This window comes from Sander lucioperca, chromosome 12 (genome assembly GCF_008315115.2).
Source record: "Sander lucioperca isolate FBNREF2018 chromosome 12, SLUC_FBN_1.2, whole genome shotgun sequence".
Taxonomy (NCBI): Eukaryota; Metazoa; Chordata; class Actinopteri; order Perciformes; family Percidae; genus Sander; species Sander lucioperca.
Genome location: NC_050184.1, coordinates 30,643,646 through 30,665,250, shown reverse-complemented (window position 1 = coordinate 30,665,250; position 21,605 = coordinate 30,643,646). Strand labels below are relative to the sequence as shown.

Sequence of the window (21,605 nt, the reverse complement as noted above, 5' to 3'; positions counted from 1 at the left end):
TATCGGGACTGAAAAAGTCGGAACGGTGCACCCCTAGTTTCCATACTTGCCTCACTATAACTGCTCACCTAATAGTTGAACTATGATGATTACTTTTCAAAAATACTAACTAAAATTATTTTTGGGTATATTTATCTCAAGAAATGTTATAATTACATAGAAAATGTCTGACAAAATACTCCAGAGAAGGTAGTTGTACTACAACAAGAACTTAGCGTAAAAACAAATATATTGACCCTTTGCAAACACGTCACACGACCACGTGATGGCGCCATGACGGACGGCGGAAGCACAGGCTAAACAGTAGTGGACGAGCGGAAAGTTTCATAGTTTCAATCAGTTTGAAATACATAACACTAAATAAACTGACTTTGTGGCTTTATATGGTTTCTTCTATTGAACAACAAGTTGTCGTGCCGTTATCGGTCGAGGTAGGGCATCTGGTAGGTGCTCACAAAGAGAGCAGTATTTGGAGAAGTTGGAGATAGCAGGGTCGTTCTCCCTCCGTTTTCACGGACCTCATTAAATCACAGTATGTAGTATGGTGGTGGACTGGTAGCTGGAGAGGTGCCAGTTCACCTCCTGGGCACTGCCAAGGTGCCCTTGAGCGAGACACCGAAGCCCAAACTGCTCGGGGCGCCTGTCCATGGGCAGCCCCCTCACTCATCTCTCAATTAGTGCATGTATAGGTACTGAGCATGTGTGTGTGTGTGTAATTCAGACCCATGTGTAATAACAAAAGTGAAAACATTGGAACTTCCCCTTACGGGATTAATAAATTATACATTATAATAATAAAGTATACATTATTATTAGAACAAAATAAAATCAATATCACATTCAGTCATAATAAACACATCCACAATGTTAATTTTCACAGAGACAATAATCTCAGATCTGTATAATAATGTGAATAATGGAAAAACACAAATTAAATACAAATGTTCTAGCTTTTGTTTACTTTTCTGGGTGGGGTTAATGTTCCCTTATATGCAGTTTGTGTACAATTACCATCGTGGCAGTAGTTGAAATTTTGGATCCTTTAGTTATCCAGACCTAAACCCCAGACTCACCTCCAGCCTCTTTAGCTAGGGCTGTTACACAACACACAATCCCAGACTCACCTCCAGCCTCTTTAGCTAGGGCTGTTACACAACACACAATCCCAAGGGGGATTTTGGTTTGGTATTGGTGCTGCTGTCATTCCAAGGTACTGCGTGTGAAACCATCTTGTGCAAGTTCCACACTGAAACCACACAGGTATTAAATGTTTTTGGCAAAAGATATTCCCCAAAATTATGCATATGCCTATTTTTAAAAAGTAAGTGCTGTAGTACAACCAGCAGGGGGCTTTATATGTGTGGAGTGATTTGAGAAGCACTAGAATCAATAACAGTGAAGCTATTGAATTTTTTTGCAATATAAATATATTATAAATAGGCTGAGCCAGCTATCCAAAAATGTGTGGGTGTAGTTTGTTGATAGAGAGGCCCTAGATGTGTGGAGTGATTCTGGAAGAGCTAGACTCAATAACATTGACGGTATTGAATTCTTTCCCAATGAAAATTCATTAAAAATAGGCTGAGCCAGATTCTCAAAAAGTGGCAGGTGTAGTATGTTCAGAGGGAGGCCCTAGATGTGTGGAGTAAATTTGGAAGCACTAGGCTCAATAACAGTGAAGCCATTGAATTTTTTTCCCAATAGAAATTAATCAAAAATAGGCTGAGCCAGATTTTCAAACATTAGTGGGTGTAGTATGTTCAGAGGGAGGCCCTAGATGTGTGGAGTGATTTTGGAAGAGCTAGGCTCAATAACAGTGAAGCTGTTGAATGTTATCCTTGTATCCACTTTCGGTTTTGCACTTTGTAGACGGTCCCTAGACGCTCGGCTGAAAGCAGAACGCTCACAGGGATGCATTGTATTTATCCACATATGTAGATGGTTCTTTTGGATAAAAACCAGGTTGTAGCTTGTTGTCTACCTTACTACGGTTAGATAGAGCTGCCTAATGTGTAGGTAACACGTTTCATCTAAGATCTATTGAACCGCAAACCCGCAAATCTTCCAATTTCTGTCTAACTTTACCGAAGTCCATATTAGCACTGGATTTTAACATGTGTCATGCGGTCAATATTACCGAGTTATAGGTCAGCTAACAGGCTAAGCTACACGTTTAATATTACCGAGTTATAGGTCTGATGCTACACGTTTGATTAAAGCTGAAAAGCATAAAAAGCAGTGCTGGAAATGGGTCGGAACTTACCAGTACGGAGTACCGCCACCTCTTGCGGTGAGTAGGTACGCACGCCTGAACACCTGAGTAACTGCGTCTCTCATAGCAGCTTAAAGGTCCCATGACATGGTGCTCTTTGGATGCTTTTATATAGACCTTAGTGGTCCCCTAATACTGTATCTGAAGTCTCTTTTATATAGGCCTTAGTGGTCCCCTAATACTGTATCTGAAGTCTCTTTTATATAGACTTTAGTGGTCTCCTAATACTGTATCTGAAATCTCTTTTATATAGACCTTAGTGGTCCCCTAATACTGTATCTGAAGTCTCTTTTATATAGACCTTAGTGGTCCCCTAATACTGTATCTGAAGTCTCTTTTATATAGACCTTAGTGGTCCCCTAATACTGTATCTGAAGTCTCTTTTATATAGACCTTAGTGGTCCCCTAATACTGTATCTGAAGTCTCTTTATATAGACCTTAGTGGTCCCCTAATACTGTATCTGAAGTCTCTTTTATATAGACCTTAGTGGTCTCCTAATACTGTATCTGAAATCTCTTTTATATAGACCTTAGTGGTCCTCTAATACTGTATCTGAAGTCTCTTTTATATAGGCCTTAGTGGTCCCCTAATACTGTATCTGAAGTCTCTTTTATATAGACTTTAGTGGTCTCCTAATACTGTATCTGAAGTCTCTTTTATATAGACCTTAGTGGTCCCCTAATACTGTATCTGAAGTCTCTTTTATATAGACCTTAGTGGTCCCCTAATACTGTATCTGAAGTCTCTTTATATAGACCTTAGTGGTCCCCTAATACTGTATCTGAAGTCTCTTTTATATAGATCTTAGTGGTCCCCTAATACTGTATCTGAAGTCTCTTTATATAGACCTTAGTGGTCCTCTAATACTGTATCTGAAGTCTCTTTTATATAGATCTTAGTGGTCCCCTAATACTGTATCTGAAGTCTCTTTATATAGACCTTAGTGGTCCTCTAATACTGTATCTGAAGTCTCTTTTATATAGATCTTAGTGGTCCCCTAATACTGTATCTGAAGTCTCTTTCCCGAAATTCAGCCTTGGTGCAGAATTACAGCCACTAGAGCCAGTCCCACAATGAACTTTCCTTAGTATGTGCCATTTCTGTGAGGGGGGGCAAGGTGGGGAGTGGGGGTGTGGCCTTGACCAACTGCCACTTTGCTCGTTTGCAAGCCCTGATGTCTCTCTCTTTCTCATGGGTGGGCTAAATTCTCTGGGTGGGCAAAGCAGAGAAAGGGGAGGTAACCTTTCCCCTTATGACCTCATAAAGGGAAGATTCCAGATTGGCCCATCTGAGCTTTCATTTTCTCAAAGGCAGAGCAGGATACCCAGGGCTCGGTTTACACCTATCACCATTTCTAGTCACTGGGGGACCATAGGCAGGCTGGGGGAACACATATTAATGTTAAAAAACCTTATAAAGTGAAATTTTCATGCCATGGGACCTTTTTAAGTGTGCATTCACACGGGCGCCCGGTTAGCTCAGTTGGTGGAGCGGGCGCCCATTTATAGAGGTTTATTCATCGATGCAGCGGGCCTGGGTTCGACTCTGACCTGCGGCCCTTTGCTGCATGTCATTCCCCCTCTCTCTCCTCTTTCATTTCTTCAGCTTTCCTGTCAATACACTAAAGGCCTAAAAATGCCCCAAAATAATCTTTTAAAAAAAAAGTGTGCATTCACACGAAAAAAGTGATTGTGTGATTCTCCGCAGGGTTGTGCGGCGGAGAGAGTGTCATTAATTGTCCCATCTGTGTGACGTCCTGTTGTGTTCTTTAACCCCCCAGGCCATTTTGGAAGCTCAGTTTTGTATGATGACCTTTATTGAATATGATTTCATTATGAAGCTCCATCCGAGTGATCTCAGCTAATTAGCTAAATATTGTTGAGACTGATATTTAATGTACGTCTGTCTGTGTTTCAGCTTTACCTCCAGACATTCTGGAAGTGATTGTTGGTGAAGAGGAGCAGCAGGAGTGTAGCTCCAGTGTGGACCAGCAGGAGCCAGAGCCCCCCCCACACATTAAAGAGGAACAGGAGGAACTGTGGAGCAGTCAGGAGGGAGAGCAGCTTCAAGGGCTGGAGGAGGCTGATATCACCAAGTTCCCATTCACTCCTGTCCCTGTGAAGAGTGAAGATGATGAAGAGGAAGCTCAGTCCTCACAGCTTCATCAGAGACAAACTCAACACATGGAAACAGAAGCTGATGGAGAGGACTGTGGAGGACCAGAACCAGACAGGAACTCACATCCACTTTTACAACCAGAGACTGAAGACCAGACTGGAGACTCTTCTGAACCTGAGACTGATGACAGTGCTGATTGGAAGGAGACCAGAGAACCTCAGTCAGCTTTAAACTCTCTGAAACATGATTCAACATGTAAGAAAACATTCAGCTGCTCTGAGTGTGGGAGAAGATTTGGCCGCAAGACACACCTGAAGAGACACATGAGAATCCACACAGGAGAGAAACCTTTCAGCTGCTCTGAGTGTGGTAAAGCTTTCTCTGATAGTGGAAACATGAAGAAACACATGATAACTCACACAGGTGAAAAACCTTTCAGCTGTTTAGTTTGTAAGAAAACGTTTTTAATGTCTAGAAATTTACAGAGACACATGAGAATCCACACAGGAGAAAAGCCTTATAGCTGCAGTGTTTGTTATAAATCTTTTACACAGAGTGAATATTTACAGAAACACATGAGAGTCCACACAGGAGGGAAGCATTTTAGCTGCTCAGTCTGTAAGAAATATTTTTCACAGAATGGAAATTTACAAAAACACATGAGAATCCACACAGGAGAAAAACCTTTCAGCTGCTCAGTTTGTAATACATCTTTTACACGGAGTGAAAATTTACAGTCACACATAAAAACTCACACAGGAGAGAAGCCTTTCAGCTGCAGTGTTTGTAATACATCTTTTGCACAGAGAAGAAGTTTACGGGCACACATGGTAGTCCACACAGGAGAGGAAAGATTCAGCTGCAGTGTTTGTAACAGAAGATTTGCCTGGCGTTCTGATGTCAAAACACATAAATGTGTTGGTCAGATGGAAAGAGAAGCTGATGGAGAGGACTGTGGAGGACCAGAACCAGCCAGGAACTCACATCCACATGAGTCACATCTGAAGAAACACATGAGAACTCATACAGGAGAAAAACCTTTTAGCTGCTCGGTTTGTAAGAAATCTTTTACACAGAGAGGATATTTACAACAACACAAGAGAATCCACACAGGAGAAAAACCTTTTAGCTGCTCAGTTTGTAAGAAATCTTTTACACAGAGTGAATATTTACAACAACACATGAGAATCCACACAGGAGAAAAACCTTTCAGCTGCTCAGTTTGTAATACATCTTTTACACAGAGAGGACATTTACGGTCACACATGGTAGTCCACACAGGAGATAGAAGATTCAGCTGCAGTATTTGTAACAAAAGATTTTCCCGGCGTTCTGATGTCGAAAAACATAAATGTGTTGGTCAGATGGAAACAGAAGCTGATGGAGAGGACTGTGGAGGACCAGAACCAGACAGGAACTCACATCCACTTTTACAACCAGAGACTGAAGACCAGACTGGAGACTCTTCTGATCCTGAGACTGATGACATGGAATAATGTTTGTGCATTGTCCAAGCAAAACTTCTCAAGTATCAAACAAAAATCTTTATGTATCAACATCTAGATTATTATTACTATTATTACAGGGGCGTGGCTTAATTATAGGGGGCGGGTCAAACCATCACCAATTAAAAAGGAACTCTCTTCTGAGTTCAATGATACCTCACACAAGACTACTACCTTAGATGGGTCAGCATTTATGAAAGGGGCGTGGCTTAAACATAGGGGGCGGGCCGAACCATCACCAATGAAGAAGGAACTCTCTGCTGAGTTCAGTGACACCTCACACAAGACTCTACCTTAAACGGTTCAAATGTTATGAAAGGGGGCGTGGCCTGAGTACGTGGGCGTGATTAAAGTATAGGGGGCGGCTCATTATCACATGTAGACCACACATTATAAGTTTCATGTAAATCGGATGATGTTTGTCATATAAGGTGCATTTCCTGTTGCCAGCGGGGGGCGCTATGCCGAAAAGTCAAATATGGCCTTTAGGTGCCCTCAGGCCTGGACCCTTGTCAATCGTGAGAAATTTCGGGCAGATACGACAACGTACACTCAAGTTACAACAACTTCTTTGTTCATCGCTAAACACTCAAAATGGCCGCCACGCCACGCCCACACCGTCAGACGAAAAGTTTTTCTTTTAATAACTTTTCATCGTTAAGGTGTTGGGATGATAGAGACCAAGTTTGAAGTCCATCGGATGAAATCTCTAGGAGGAGTTCGTTAAAGTATAGCACCTTGACTTTTAGGCCTACTTCCTGTTGCCACTAGGGGGCGCTATGACTTTAAGTAAATATCGGCCTTTATTTGTCCTCAGGGTTGGACTCTTATGAATCCTGAAAAGTTTCGAGCCAGTTGGACAATGTACACTCAAGTTACAGCCACTTCCTGTTTTGATGGCGAAACGCACAAAATGGCCGCCCCGCCACGGCCACGCCCTATGACGAAATTTTTTTCTTTTAACAACTTTTCATCTTTAACGTCTTATGATGGCACAGACCAAATTTGAAGTTGATCGGATGAAATCTCTAGGAGGAGTTCGTTAAAGCACGACGTGGAAATGGCCAAAATTGCACTAATTTCGAACTTTGAAATCAAAATGGCGGACTTCCTGTTGGGTTTAGGGTATGGCTCCAATGACGTTTTTTGTACATCTTGACATGATACATATGTGTACCAACTTCGTGAGTCTACGTTAAACGCAAGCAGGGGCTCAATTTTTTTAACTTTGTAGGGGGCGCTAGCGAGCCATTATTCCCGAAACCCTTAAAATACGTACATTTTGACCAGACTTGATGCGACCGCCAATTTTGGTGAGTTTTTGAATATGTTAAGCCCTTCAAAAAGCCAATTCATTTGGTGTAATAATAATAATTCAGTTTCAATAGGGCCTTCGCCGCTGTCGGCGCTCAGGCCCTAATAATCAATAAATCTAATAAAGTAAAGAAATATAATCATTTGATATGACTGGTGTGGTGCACCAGGACATGCTGAGTACCCTCCAGGATGAAATAAAGTGAAGTCATTTGAAGTAAACCATCTGTTGACTAGCATGTACGTTAGTTACTACAGCATTGGTGTGTGCATCGACATCCTCACTGGGCTGGTAGTGGACTTTGAGGTGCTGTCCTCCTACTGCCATGCTTGTACCCTGAGAGAGTGTGCTAGGCGAGGTGGTAAGATTACACAGGAGGAATTTGAAAGCTGGAAGGAGAGTCATGTAGACTGTGCAAAAAAATTCTCAGGGTCAAGTAAGGCCATGGAGCAGGAGGCAGCCAAGAGGATGTGGGCCAGGTCTGTGTCTCAGCATCAGCTGTGCTACACAGAGATGCTGTCCGATGGGGACAGTGCAGCATTCAAGGAGGTGGTTGCGCTCAACCCATACCCTGGACATGAAATTGTTAAGCTTGAGTGCATAAATCACGCTCACAAGCGCATGGGCACAGCGCTTAGGAAACTGAGTGCTGAGCATAAGTTAGGGGGCAAAGGTCAGGGTAAGCTCACTGCCAAGAAATGTAAAGCCTTGTAGAATTATTACAGGTGGGCTATTCTAAATAATCAAGGGTCACTGGATCAGATGAAGGCAGAAATATGGGCAGGTCTCCTCCACTCCATGTCTAGTGATGAAAGTCCTACACACACTAGGTGTAATCCATCCTGGTGTTGGTACAGGAGAGCAGAGGAGAATGGAGAAAAGCCAGAGAGCCATAGGCTTCACACAGGAAACCTTTTATCACGGGAGGTGGGTCAGAAGCTCATTCCTGTCTATCACCGGATGTCCAGTGACAGCCTGCTCAAGCGCATGCAGCATGGAGGCACTCAGAATGCCAACGAATGCCTCAACTCGGTCATATGGGCCCAATGTCCAAAAACAGTCTTTGTAGGGAAAAGCAGGGTTGAGGCTGCAGCCAGTATGGCTATTTCTATATTTAATGAGGGTGCCTCTGCCATGCTGGCTGTGATGGAGAAATTATGGCTTCAGAGCACAGTCATAACTGTCAGTGCAATGAAGGATGACGACATGGTTAGGATCTCAAAAGCCAATAGTGTCCATTCCGCCAGTGCAAAACGGAGCCGTAAAAGTGAAAGCACAGCCAAAAAAGTGAGACGACACCAGCAGGAGATGGAGGAGGGCCCTACATATGGTGCTGTTATGGATATGTAGACTGTAAACTAAGTTGGGGGAACTAGGCTGTGTAATGGTTGTGTTCTGTCAGTTTGAAGTTTGTGATGTAATGGTCTTCAGTTGAAGGCCATGTTGATGTGTTAATCCAAACTAGTTCATTTAGCCTACTATTTGTATTTATAAGTGATTCTTTCTTATACGACAGGCTTAAAGTTGGTTGTCATACCTTGACAGTTTGGACTGCTGACTGCAGTCATCTTCAGAAGTCACATGATGTTGCTGTGACGTCTACTGTGGGTGGGATATATTTAGTTTTTGTCATTCCACCTGTGTGATGGAATGTTGATATGTTGTTTTGGATGTTATGACCAGTGATGATGAAGCAATGATATGTTTTGGATGTTTAACAGTGTGATACATGGATTTTACTTGGACCTAAAGCATATTTTGTCTTTAATTCATGGCTTTCAATAGAAATTAGTGAAATTTTGCCATTAAAAATCTTTAAAGGCCGTTTTCTCAAAATGAGTTTTTTCTCACACTCCGCGTGACGATTTTCCACTTCTGTAGCACCAACATACACCAAACTTTACAGTCATATTCCTAACTATATTGTGAAAGTTTGTCCAGAGGGATTTGTTGATATATCATTCTTGGCCTGATTTATATGACATTTTATGCTAAAAAATAGGGCGGAAATCAATTTTTTAAGGCTTTTGGCAGTATTTTCTGATTTTCTGGGTAACAAAAGGAGATATTCATAATCCCCTTTGGTAATGTCTTTTAATTGAATATATCAACAAAATGCAAGAATAATTTTGAACCTTGTTTTTTTCAATGGTCAGATTTGTCACGTCAAAATATATGCAAATTAGAGCATATTTAATTAGCTATAGCCTGATTAGCATATTTAAACATAAAATTATAGAAAACTTGCAATACATTTTTTTTCTCCTATTCATGTGAGTAATCAACTGGTAAAGTTTCATGGTGATATCTGTAAGTTAAAATTTTTACCCTATTCACCTGTAGTGTCTCGCCTTAAGAAAAGGAAGATGAGAGGACTGTTAGAAGTAAAAATATCACCAGTTCAGGTCCATCTAAAGATGTAACTAACATGAGGTAACTGTAGGCGTGAATGTGTCCAACTGACACCGCCCAAAACTCTGTATAAGAAGAGAGTCGTATGAAACTTAGATTCAGTTGTCTATTGACTGACTATCACCGGTGGTCAGTTGATGTGTCCGAGGCAGCTCAGTTTGTTTGTTAAAATGTAACAAATCTGAATGTAGTGAATATCAACAGTCTCTGGAGTCTTCATGGTGTCCTCGCATAGAAATAAAATGGATAGAAAGGCCATTGGACTGTTAGCTGTGGTCATTTGATGGGTACACAACAAAATGGTGATTGTTGTTAGTTGTCCAGTGACAATATGAGTCAGTGGGGCCTTTCGATTCATTTCGTCTGACAATTTGTTCTGTGTCAGCAAGTAAAGAACTTTACTTCTAATTGTACATATAGGCCCTAGTAGTTTAAATAACTAGTAAAGAGTGAAATGGCAACAAAAAAAACTTAACCAATAACCTAGCATTGTGTATCAGATCCCAACAATTTGTAGTTAGCTGGATCATCATTTTCCATAATAGACCATATACTGACCTACCTGGGTCAGCATCGTAGCTCTGTTCGCGTCCTGCAGGTTACACAATATGTACAGTAATGTACAGTAGGCTAACGTTACCTGGCTTGGCTGGCGATCATTAAAGATAGCAGCCAGCTAACGTTAAATGCTAACTTACACAGCTTTACTTAGGGACTGTTCGTTATTTATTTAAGGGGCCACTTTTAAGATATTTATAAAATATCTGGTCATGTCAGATGTAATTATTCCACTCATTTTTAAACAATGCAATTACCCGTTTCAGTCCTCCCCCTGCCCTTCCAGCAAACTCATGGGTCAGACCCATCTGGTAACGAAGGAGGGCCGAGACCGAGAGCTTCATGGAAAAAATATGAGTTGAGTGAGTTTGAACTGCCAACAGCTGCTTTTTTGTGTTTTTGTGCACGATGCAAATCGAATGAATAAACGAATGGTTGAAATTAATAAAATAATTTGGTTCTTTGTTTTTTCAGAGCTCTGGAAATACATTTAAATATTTGTCTTTCTTCAAACGTGTATTTTAATCATATCTTCCTGTTTTTTTTTCTTCTTCAAATTAGCCTAAAACACTTCCGGACTTTTATTTTGGAGCTTAGCAACTAATCTGCACCGGAAGCTGTAGTCTTCACTGCGGCTAACTTTACACTTTGAACAAGCTGGCAGAAAGGTGTGTTAGCAGAGTCTCTTTGTTGTGTTGAGAAAGAGGTAAAATGTGTAAAGTCCAGATGCTGAGAGCGTTGGTGGAGCAGCGACTAACTGCGGCTGCTGAAGAGATATTTGGGCTGTTTGAAAGAACGATAGCAGAGTACGAGGAGGAACTTTGTCGTTCAAAAGAGGAGAAGGAGCGACAACGGGAGCTACTGGACGCTGTTTTCAACCCTCAGCTTACTGCGGTCAAGCCAGCCGACACATCGTGAACCATAGATATATATAAAGGCCTTTATATATATCTATGTCGTGAACGACAGTCAAGCCAGCTGCCCCGTTTTTTGCTGTACGTGCTTTACGGTAATATCGTCTCAGAACTGGTTTCAAAATAAAAGCATTCGTCGTAGCACATAGCGAAAGACAGTCAACAAAAGCAAATACCATCAAAGGAAATGTACGGAATTACGATATGTACTTTCAAAATAAAAGCTCAAATAATTGACAAAATTTCAAAGTGGCTTGTTTGGTGCATATTTATCCATGTAGCACAAAACAACTAAATGGTGGTAGGTAATACATCAGATTTCATATACTGCTTTAGTAAAAAAAATATAACCTGGCTGACGATGGGAGCAGCAGGAAGCAAAAAACAAAAGTTACTGTTGCACTAGTCTGGACATCTTGCCGTGCCAACGTCACAATAAAGGTTTCCTAAATGCCATGTATATAAATGTGATGTCAGCTTACTAATTGATTGCGGGTTTTGTGTAGATTTAGACTTTTATACGTTTATTCCACTTTGTTTAAACGGTAAAGTGGAGAGGCCTCGTTCACCTGTTTGGAGCTGGCTGGTGAATGTGACGCTCGTATCGGCCTTGCTGGATACACCGTGACCCTTTTTGTGGATCTACTGATCGCTGTGGATTACTTTTTTTCGTGTCATTGGATTACTGCAAAATACGGATCTTTTTTCTCAACGTGTCTTAACGTTTTATGGTGTGACTGCGCTTGGTTTCTGCGTTTGAAGAGGCATCTCAGCAGTCTGTAGGTCCAACACTGATTGTTCACTGTTACATTTTAGTGGAATTTAAGTGTCGGGGCCGTGCCGCGATTGGATTTCATAAGGGCGAATTGTTAAATTGTTACAATGTAATTTAAAATCTGCTTTAAAAATAAACCTATATCTTTTGGAATATAATGCTCAGCTTCGGCAGCATTACCTATGTGCTAAATATACGACTGAGGAAGCCTAGTGACGAGTCCATAGCAACCAGTGTTGGATTTGTTATATCCCAGTGTGCTTTGCTGAATGGTCTCAATGTTTTGTTTTATTTCATGTGAATACTAGTTTACTAGAGGAGGAACTTAGTATTTGAAGTAATGCAGTAATGCAGGAAGTGTGCATTTAGTTTCCATGCTTATTGTGTTTCCACAACAATGTCACTGAGTAAATCTACTGAAATGGCCACCACACCATAACAGAGGAGTGGGATGTGTAAGATGAGAATGCAGAGGTTAACTCATGAATGTCATGGCTGTAAAATAATCTAATGGCATTTGTACATCTTTGCTAAGTGCAAACTAGCACATAAGGGGAGGGTCATGCCTCTTTTTCAAATCATTTTGAGGGTCATAGAAAAATTATTACTGGTGAGGGGGGGGTGAAGTCTTTTTAGCCTAAAGGTCCCAGAACTCCTCCGGTGGCCCCTTAAATAAAAAACGAACAGTCCCTAAGTAAAGCTGTGTAAGTTAGCATTTAACGTTAGCTGGCTGCTATCTTTAATGATCACTAGCCAAGCCAGGTAACGTTAGCCTACTGTACGTTACTGTACATATTGTGTAACCTGCAGGACCCGAACAGAGCTACGATGCTGACCCAGGTAGGTCAGTATATGGTCTATTATGGAAAATGATGATCCAGCTAACTACAAATTGTTGGGATCTGATACACAATGCTAGGTTATTGGTTAAGTTGTACAATGTAGAAGCTGTCAATTGTTGTGGTTGTTTTCTTGTTGCCATTTCACTCTTTACTAGTTATTTAAACTACTAGGGCCTATATGTACAATTAGAAGTAAAGTTCTTTACTTGCTGACACAGAAGAAATTGTCAGACAAAATGAATCGAAAGGCCCCACTGACTCATATTGTCACTGGACAACTAACAACAATCACCATTTTGTTGTGTACCCATCAAATGACCACAGCTAACAGTCCAATGGCCTTTCTATCCATTTTATTTCTATGCGAGGACACCATGAAGACTCCAGAGACTGTTGATATTCACTACATGCAGATTTATTTGGTACATTTTAACAAACAAACTGAGCTGCCTCGGACACATCAACTGACCACCGGTGATAGTCAGTCAATAGACAACTGAATCTAAGTTTCATACGACTCTCTTCTTATACAGAGTTTTGGGCGGTGTCAGTTGGACACATTCACGCCTACAGTTACCTCATGTTAGTTACATCTTTAGATGGACCTGAACTGGTGATATTTTTACTTCTAACAGTCCTCTCATCTTCCTTTTCTTAAGTACACCTAGGTCGTTGTGACCCAGACAATAACTACTAACATACATGCTAGTCAACAGATGGTTTACTTCAAATGACTTCACTTTATTTCATCTGGAGGGTACTCAGCATGTCCTGGTGACCACACCGGTCATATCAAACCAGTATATTTCTTTACTTTATTAGATTTCTTGATTATAATTGATTATATGACAGACATTACAAGACAAAACAATATCTAATACAATATTTAAAATAAGAGTGTACTTTTTCTTACTACACAATATAATGTATTCTATCTAGATGTTAATACATGAAGATTTTTGTTTGATACTTGAGAGATTTTGCTTCGACAATGCACAAACATTATTCCATGTCACCAGTCTCAGGATCAGAAGAGTCTCCAGTCTGGTCTTCAGTCTCTGGTTGTAAAAGTGGATGTGAGTTCCTGTCTGGTTCTGGTCCTCCACAGTCCTCTCCATCAGCTTCTGTTTCCATGTGTTGAGTTTGTCTCTGATGAAGCTGTGAGGACTGAGCTTCCTCTTCATCATCTTCACTCTTCACAGGGACAGGAGTGAATGGGAACTTGGTGATATCAGCCTCCTCCAGCCCTTGAAGCTGCTCTCCCTCCTGACTGCTCCACAGTTCCTCCTGTTCCTCTTTAATGTGTGGGGGGGGCTCTGGCTCCTCCTGGTCCACACTGGAGCTACACTCCTGCTGCTCAGGGGGAACCTCTTCTTTAACCACCAACAGCTGCTGAACATCTGCAGGAAACACAAATTGATGAAAACTGGGACGTCAGACAAAACCAAGACAACTGCACCATTCAACAACTTGCCTCTGTTTAGGAACAATCACAACCCCTGACATTTTCATAACTCACAGTGTAACTGACACAGACCGTGAGCAGATCTGAAGGCAGTCAGAGGCTCTCAGCTCGAGGTGTACGGCGGAGAAGATATACATTTATTCAAACCTCTGTTGTTTTTTTAGAAGGAATATTCAAACGCCATTTTTGGCCAATTTTGACAGCCCTAATATAAACCAATGTAACCATATCATGCTATTACCGACAGGGCTACTAGTATCTATCACCCCCGTCACTTTTAATAACTCCACTCATGTCTTATTGTTGTATGCTGATCAGGGCTGTCCCTAACTATTATTTTTGTCATCAATAACCCTAACCCATTTTCATATTATTCTAAAAGCATTTTTATTATTACTTGATAAGTATAACAATTAACCCAAAATGAATATAAAGATTGTCATTAATATTTCAATATTTTATTATTAATGTTTAAATGACTGTGACCCACACACAAGGCCCCCTTCATTTTTCATCTCATCTGATCAATCACATAGAGCTGTCAAAACTAGTCAAAAATGACATTTAAATGTTCCTTCTAAAAAACAGGTTCAAACTATTGGAATAACTATTTTTGCACATTATGTCCTGTAATAGAAAATCACTTATTTATCTTGTGCTACACTTATTAGAGGAGAATACAGCCGATAGGGTTGTTCAATTAATAACTGCCACTGAAAGGAGGAGTTAATATGCTTACTATATAGGTACCTGTCTAATGTATATGAGAACATGTTTTGGGTTGCATGAGAGTATGTGTTGAGTAGGGGTGGAACGGTACATGTATTCGTACTGAACCGAAACGGTACGGGCGTCTCGGTTTGGTACATGAATTTACACGGAGAATACACGGTATAAAAATAAATAAAACTTGTGTGCAAATTAATTAATGTAATGCGGAAATAATGTAACGCGGAACTACTGTTAGATACGCAGGTTCTAGGGACACCTAATCTGTAGCTCTGAAGCTAGCAGATGGATAAGTCTGGATAAGACGAGGACTGTGTGTCGGCGTTGTTCAGCAGTTGTTGGGTATTTAAGTGGAAATACATCTAACATGCTAACGCATATCAGACGCCATCACCCAGCTGTACCAATCACTGGAACTAGACAATAAAAAAACTGTCCAACTTCTCCTCCGTACAGTGCTTAACCAGCCTTTAAATACAAATACAATTAGGGCTTCAAGTATTTGCTGCATGTACTCAAACCTCGTTACAACATGCTTACCAGTCCACATATTTGTTGTTATTATTATTGTTTATATATGTAATTTACACTTTCATAAATAAGAGATGCTGTATTTCCAGTTTTATAGCTGATTGTCTTATTTTGTTTACAAGTTCCAGATGGAGTCTGGAGATGATGTGGGGTACTTACTGTTTACTGTTTACATCTTACTTTACACACTAAAGGCTATTCAGGGGACAGACTGGATGACACTAGGTGGTACAGCCTGAGACATGCACAATAAAAAAATTTTTTTGCCTTCTGCATTTTTGTTATGCTTTTCCCTCCATTGTATCAAACCAAACCGTGATGTCTGAACCGAGGTATGAACCGAACCGTGACTTCTGTGTACCGTTCCACCCCTAGTGTTGAGAGATGCTTATTTTCTGTATTTTGTGTTGTCTTTGTAAAGCTGTTTTTGTACTGTGTGTGCAGAACGTACGTCGTACTTGGCCGTCGGCTGTAGTCTCTGCGGTATGTTAGAAGTGCCGACGTGAGGCGACACCACAGTCGGCCACTAGTACCCGGCCGTCGTTGGTGTGTCAGGGCCTTTATGGGGGCTGCCATCTTCCTCTATTCCTACGCAGCGACGCAAGTTATGCAAATCAAAGTACTTCTGTAATCAACGTTGATGAATCGTCCCAGCCCTAATGCTGATATTTTGTTATACTTAAACAGAATTCAGTTCCCTGTCCTGTTATAAAACTTAACAAAATCTGCACTATTTCCATTAAATTCAAAAGTGGACCCTAGCTCATTGCTCCAACTTATTCCTATTGTCAAACAATTTAAGCAATTGGGGGTTAGTCTCGCTTTGCCAGACCTTCCTCCACAGCACTGTGGAGGATGTAGGGGTGTAAGAAAAAAATCGTTTAATTTAGCAATACTGTATCGATTTTCAAAAATGCAATATTGATTTTTTTTTTTTCATTTGTAGTTTACGTGCAAAAATATTCATGTCAGACAGTGGTCCCCATTAATGTTGTGTTTAAACCCCCTACCACTAGATGTCTATACTGAGACACACCACTAGTGTCCTTACCTAACAGTGCCCAGCAGTGCCTGACTTTTTGCTAGAAGCTATCAATGTAGCTATGGCTGAACTTTGGCCTACTTAAATATAAAAAATGACTCACTAAGTGCCTGTGAACCACACTCCTAAACTGGCAGTTTGATTTTCTGTGTACTGAATTGTTTATAGAAAGGCACAGGCTAATTAATGCTAACTAAAATGATAGTTAACATTAGTAATTAAACTTAAACAGCTAATGGAAGTCCAAACTGCCTGAGAGCTTCTCCTGTACTATACGGTAATTCCTCTACTATGAGACAGTAAGTCTCGTGGTTATGACCCAATCGTTAGCCTATTTTTATAAAAACGTCTGCTACGGAGCCATAACGTGAGGTACAAGGTAATGGAGCCTTTTATACATTGTCGTGTTTCTTTAGAAATAAACAATGGACAAATAGAGTCTTTAAACTCTTCAGATGTAAAGTTATTCTCTGTCAAAGTGACGTCAAAATGAATGGCAGTCAATGGGATGCTAACGGGGGTGAGTGCTTGTTAGCATCAAAATGGCTCCATATGAGCTACGCGTTGTGAGGAGAAGCTTACCCCCTTGGCAGGCACGCGTTTTCGGCGCAGCTCGAGCCACGCCTGAGACGTGCGTGTCACACAGGCAGTGTGTAAGCTCTAACATGTTAACATGGGAGCCGAAATATAAACGGACACGCCACGCAGCTGACACGCTCAAACCACGCTGCCAGTGTGTAACCGGCCTAAGCCTTCAAGGCAGCGCTGTGACCGTCGTCTTCAACCATAACCATTGCCTAATCCTAGTGCCTTCCAGGCAGCGCTGCCTGGAAGACGACGCTGGGGGCTTCAAACACTGTACTGATTATTTACATGGAGTCTGGTGGGTTTGGCGAAAGCCTGTTAAAGAGCGAAGATTACAATAAATCTATGTACAAATGCTTATTTACATACGTCCTATCGTCATATGGTTGCTGAGAGAACAGATGACAGGAAGGAGAGAAAGATCAACTGAAGGTTTAATGACCAAACCTGCTCTGTGGAACCGAAGCTGAGGGTTGTAAACAGCGTCCAGTAGCTCCCGTTGTCGCTCCTTCTCCTCTTTTGAACGACAAAGTTCCTCCTCGTACTCTGCTATCGTTCTTTCAAACAGCCCAAATATCTCTTCAGCAGCCGCAGTTAGTCGCTGCTCCACCAACGCTCTCAGCATCTGGACTTTACACATTTTACCTCTTTCTCAACACAACAAAGAGACTCTGCTAACACACCTTTCTGCTAGACGCCATCTTGTTCAAAGTGTGAAGTTAGCCGCAGTGAAGACTACAGCTTCCGGGACAGATTAGTTGCAGAGCTTCAAAATAAAACTCCGTAAGTGTTCCAGTTGCTGAGTTTCACAATAAAAGTGTTCCAGATTTCCTCTGAAAAACACGCAGGAATATAAATGATTAAAGGGGACTATGCAGCTTTTTTTTTTAGCGTAATTTACCTTAACTGAACAGCTTCTGAGTCATTGGAATGATTATATGACTTTTTTCGAGTTGAATAGTGGTCGTCTCGCTCCCCCCTAGCGCCTGTGAGCAGAAAACCCCCCCTCGCAACTTTATTTAGGGTGAATTGTCACGTATCTGTACTTTACTTTGTTATTTATATTTCTGGAAATGTTCACTTTTACTCTGATACATTTCCTAACTAAAAGGTATGCTTTTATTTTGACACCCGTTTGTGTGTGTGTGTGTGTGTGTGTGTGTGTGTGTGTGTGTGTGTGTATGTGTGTGAGTTTGTGTGTGCAGGTGTGTGGTGTGCGTGTGTGTTTGTGTGTATGTGTGTGTGTGTGTGTGTGTGTGTTCAACTCAAGTAATACATCAAATGTAGATTATCAAACTAAAGGCTATAAGCATATCTAAATAAATATAAATTAATCCATCAGTTTTTCTAATAATCTTTACTGTTTAAAAAGTTACAACAGTAAAACAGGGTTTCTAAATGTAACAAAATATATCCTCATGAAAGAAATCAAAACAAAAAAGTGAAAATAGAATAACGAGGCTTTTATTTTGACAGCGGTCCCCCCGGAAGTGGTGTTTGTTGTAGTGATGGGCAAACAAAGCCTTGTGAAGCCTCTGAAGCTTCTTCCTGATTGTATCGCAAAATGATCCGAAGCATCAAAGCATCAAAAACAACAGAGTGACATCTGGTGGTCAGTCAGCAGAAATGACAGCGGCTATGAACTCGACACAGCCAAACCAAGCTTATAACATGAACATAGGAGAGACAGAATGGACACATGCATAGAATGACATGACTGAACTTGAATTAAATGATATGAACATGACATGACTGAATTAAAAATATAAAGCCTATGTTTGAATGTAACATTATAATATAATAATATAAACTACTGTGATCAGGATTTGAATGTAAGTATGTTTAATTAGGCTAAATATGGTTTCAATAAACTGCAGCAACAATTCCATCTTCTACCGCTACGTAGAATTACGTACAGGTGTATGTAAGTAGGCTAATTAAGAGGTTAATCAAATAAATTGCAAGCCACTCATAAACCCCGCGATGTTCCAGTGAATTGTAACGGGCCGTTGGTAGGCTAAGCACGCAGCGACATGAAGTGAAGCTTGTGAATGCTTAGCCTACTACACATGCCTTGTTAATTTAATCTCGTCTCGCAACATAGCTTACGTTGGAGGAAAGTCAACGCTATGGACTGTCAATCTGATGCCTGAGGTATGATTCCCACTACCGTTACATGTGGAGCAGGTGTATCATGCTTATTATAGCTGTATGACAAACACGTGTCTAGTTTATGCCGCTATAATTGTTGCAACAAAGTTATTTTACAACAATTATTGCTGAGTAACCTAGACACGTGGCAACACGTTTTGAGCAGTAACCTAATATATAATGTAGTTGCAGCAGAGGCATAGGCTATATACAGGGCTGCTACAATTCAGAAAGCATAAAGGGGTTTGTGGAAAATGCTTGTGCTACAGGTCTATGTGGAATACAAGAGGTCGTTTGTGCGTAAGTGCTTGTGTACAAAGGAGGTTTGGGGAAGGTGCTTGTGCAGTAACGGGGATTGTGAATGGCAGTTTGGGGAATGCTTATTGTGTAATTGTTTGTCTTTCCAGATTTTTATTGAGAAACAGAATGTGTTCTACGGTGCTTGGTTTGAGGCGGTTTCTTCGGCTGCTGACTACTTCCCCAGCCTTGGAGAAGACCCTCTCACAAGGCACTGAGGATGCTGGAGTGCACAGATAGCGCATGGCTATTTGAGAGACATTTGGAAAGACAAGTTGGTGCCTTTCCCAGTATTTCAGAGGGTCCTCTGACCTAGGCAAATATGCGTCTTTCAAATACCTGTAAGCAGAAGGAAAATACAATTTATTTCAATATATTTTTTTTTATGTCTGTAGGGAAACCACCAATCACAACAATTTACCTCTGGACCTCTGCAATGGCACTGGCTGTTGTGTTAGAAACACGTTGTGTGCTAACGTGGCTGTCAAGCAGGCCCCAGAGATTGTCCTCCTGCTCTGAAGACTCCTGTGAGGATGGTGGTGGTGGTGGTGATGGAATGATATTTGCACATTCCCTGGTGAGTCTCTCCACTGCAGCCTGAGATGAGTTTGCACTGCAGAACCCCATCTCCTTGTACCTGGGGGTCCAAAAGAATTTCTACACTGAGAGCAGTCATTTTTGCGACAATGCCAAATTTATCATTGAGTACTTTACCTGGGGTCCACAAGAGTTGCCACACTGAGAGCAGTCATTTTTTCAACAATGGCAAACTTATCATTTAGAGTGCTTTGCACATTACTGGCCAGTTTCTGCGCCAAGGGGTTTGCCATTGTTGCACAAAGTCTGCCAGTACGATGTCTTAACATCTTCACCATGGGAATGACTTTGGAGCCAGACACTCGTTTTTCTTCAGACAGTTCAACAGTGGCTTGATTGAATGGCTTCAGAACCAGCAGACACTGCTGGATGGAGTCGTATTCCTCTGATGAAAATGGAGTGATGTCACTGGTCAGATTAGCCAAAGTTGCTCCCAAAGGCTCTCGCAGGTGATGAATCCTCTGCAGCATGGCATAGGTGCTATTCCACCTTGTATCCACCTCTTGGATTGGCTTCAGCAGAGGTCTACCCATCTGTTGCTGGATTTCACACAGCTTTTCTTTGGCAGTTGTGCTGCATTTAAAAAGATGTACAATGCGGCGTGCACGGGACCGCATTTCTTCCAGCTCAGGGGTTAGAGCAAGGGATCGCTTCACCACAAGATTTAAAACATGTGCGAAACAGGGGACATGGCGGAGATGTAACAGATTAGCACATGCAATCATGTTTGACGCACAGTCGGTCACCAAGCTTGTTACCTTCCCTGTAATTCCCCAGTCTGTCATTAGGGCTGACTTTGCTTCAGCGATGTTAGCTGCTGTGTGCGTGTCAGGGAACTTCCTCACTCCTAAAAGGACAGTGGAAAGCTTGGCCTCTTCAGTAACATAGTGGCGTGTTACTGCCAAGTAAGCATCCATGTTTATAGAGGTCCACATGTCTGCAGTCAAGCTTACTGTGGATGCCTTCCCGAGCTCAGCCACAGCCTTCTCCTTGGTGGCTTCATATTTCCTCTGCAGCATTGCCTTCAAGGTCTTCCTCCCAGGGATAACATATGTAGGATCCAGGAGATTAACAAAGGCCTTGAACCCTGCATTCTCCACAATGCTCAGTGGCTGGGCATCCACCACCACCATCTTCAGCAAGGCTTCATCCAGCTCCAGTTTCCTGGACACTGTCACACAAGAAGCATCATATAAATGACAATATGAATTCATTAACTATGCATTACTTCATTATTATGCAGCAAATGTATATGGATATAAAAATATATCTGACAGTTGCTTTTTGTGTGTTTGCATGTTTTAAATGTGAATTCTGAGCCTCATTCTGCCAGTGTTTGGGACAAACAATGTAGCCATGAAGTAGGCCTAGCATAATGTTTGAAGAAAGAAACCACAACTAAAAAGTGAAGTGAGCACTGTGTTTGAATTAGGTGACATTTTAAAGGATATAAAGCGATCAAGGGTGGTGATCAAGATGATTTCTGCAAGGAGTG

At 41.3% G+C, this 21,605-nt stretch overlaps 1 protein-coding gene and 1 long non-coding RNA gene across 2 annotated transcripts in view; both read left to right on the top strand.

Moving 5' to 3' along the window:
• The window catches only part of LOC118496497 (gastrula zinc finger protein XlCGF57.1-like), a 10,683-nt gene extending 3,276 nt beyond the window's left edge, over positions 1 to 7,407 (top strand). Inside the window, exons 4-5 of the mRNA XM_036008384.1 lie at positions 4,463 to 5,808; positions 7,382 to 7,407. Of these exons, the coding sequence (XP_035864277.1) occupies positions 4,463 to 5,808; positions 7,382 to 7,407 (1,372 nt within the window). The remainder of the gene's footprint in view (positions 1 to 4,462; positions 5,809 to 7,381) is intronic.
• A 5,751-nt stretch (positions 7,408 to 13,158) lies between these two features.
• On the top strand, positions 13,159 to 13,447 carry LOC118496372. The gene is made up of 2 exons (XR_004898937.1): positions 13,159 to 13,257; positions 13,301 to 13,447. It is a non-coding gene; the product is annotated as an uncharacterized LOC118496372 (long non-coding RNA).
• The last annotated feature ends 8,158 nt before the right edge of the window (positions 13,448 to 21,605 follow it).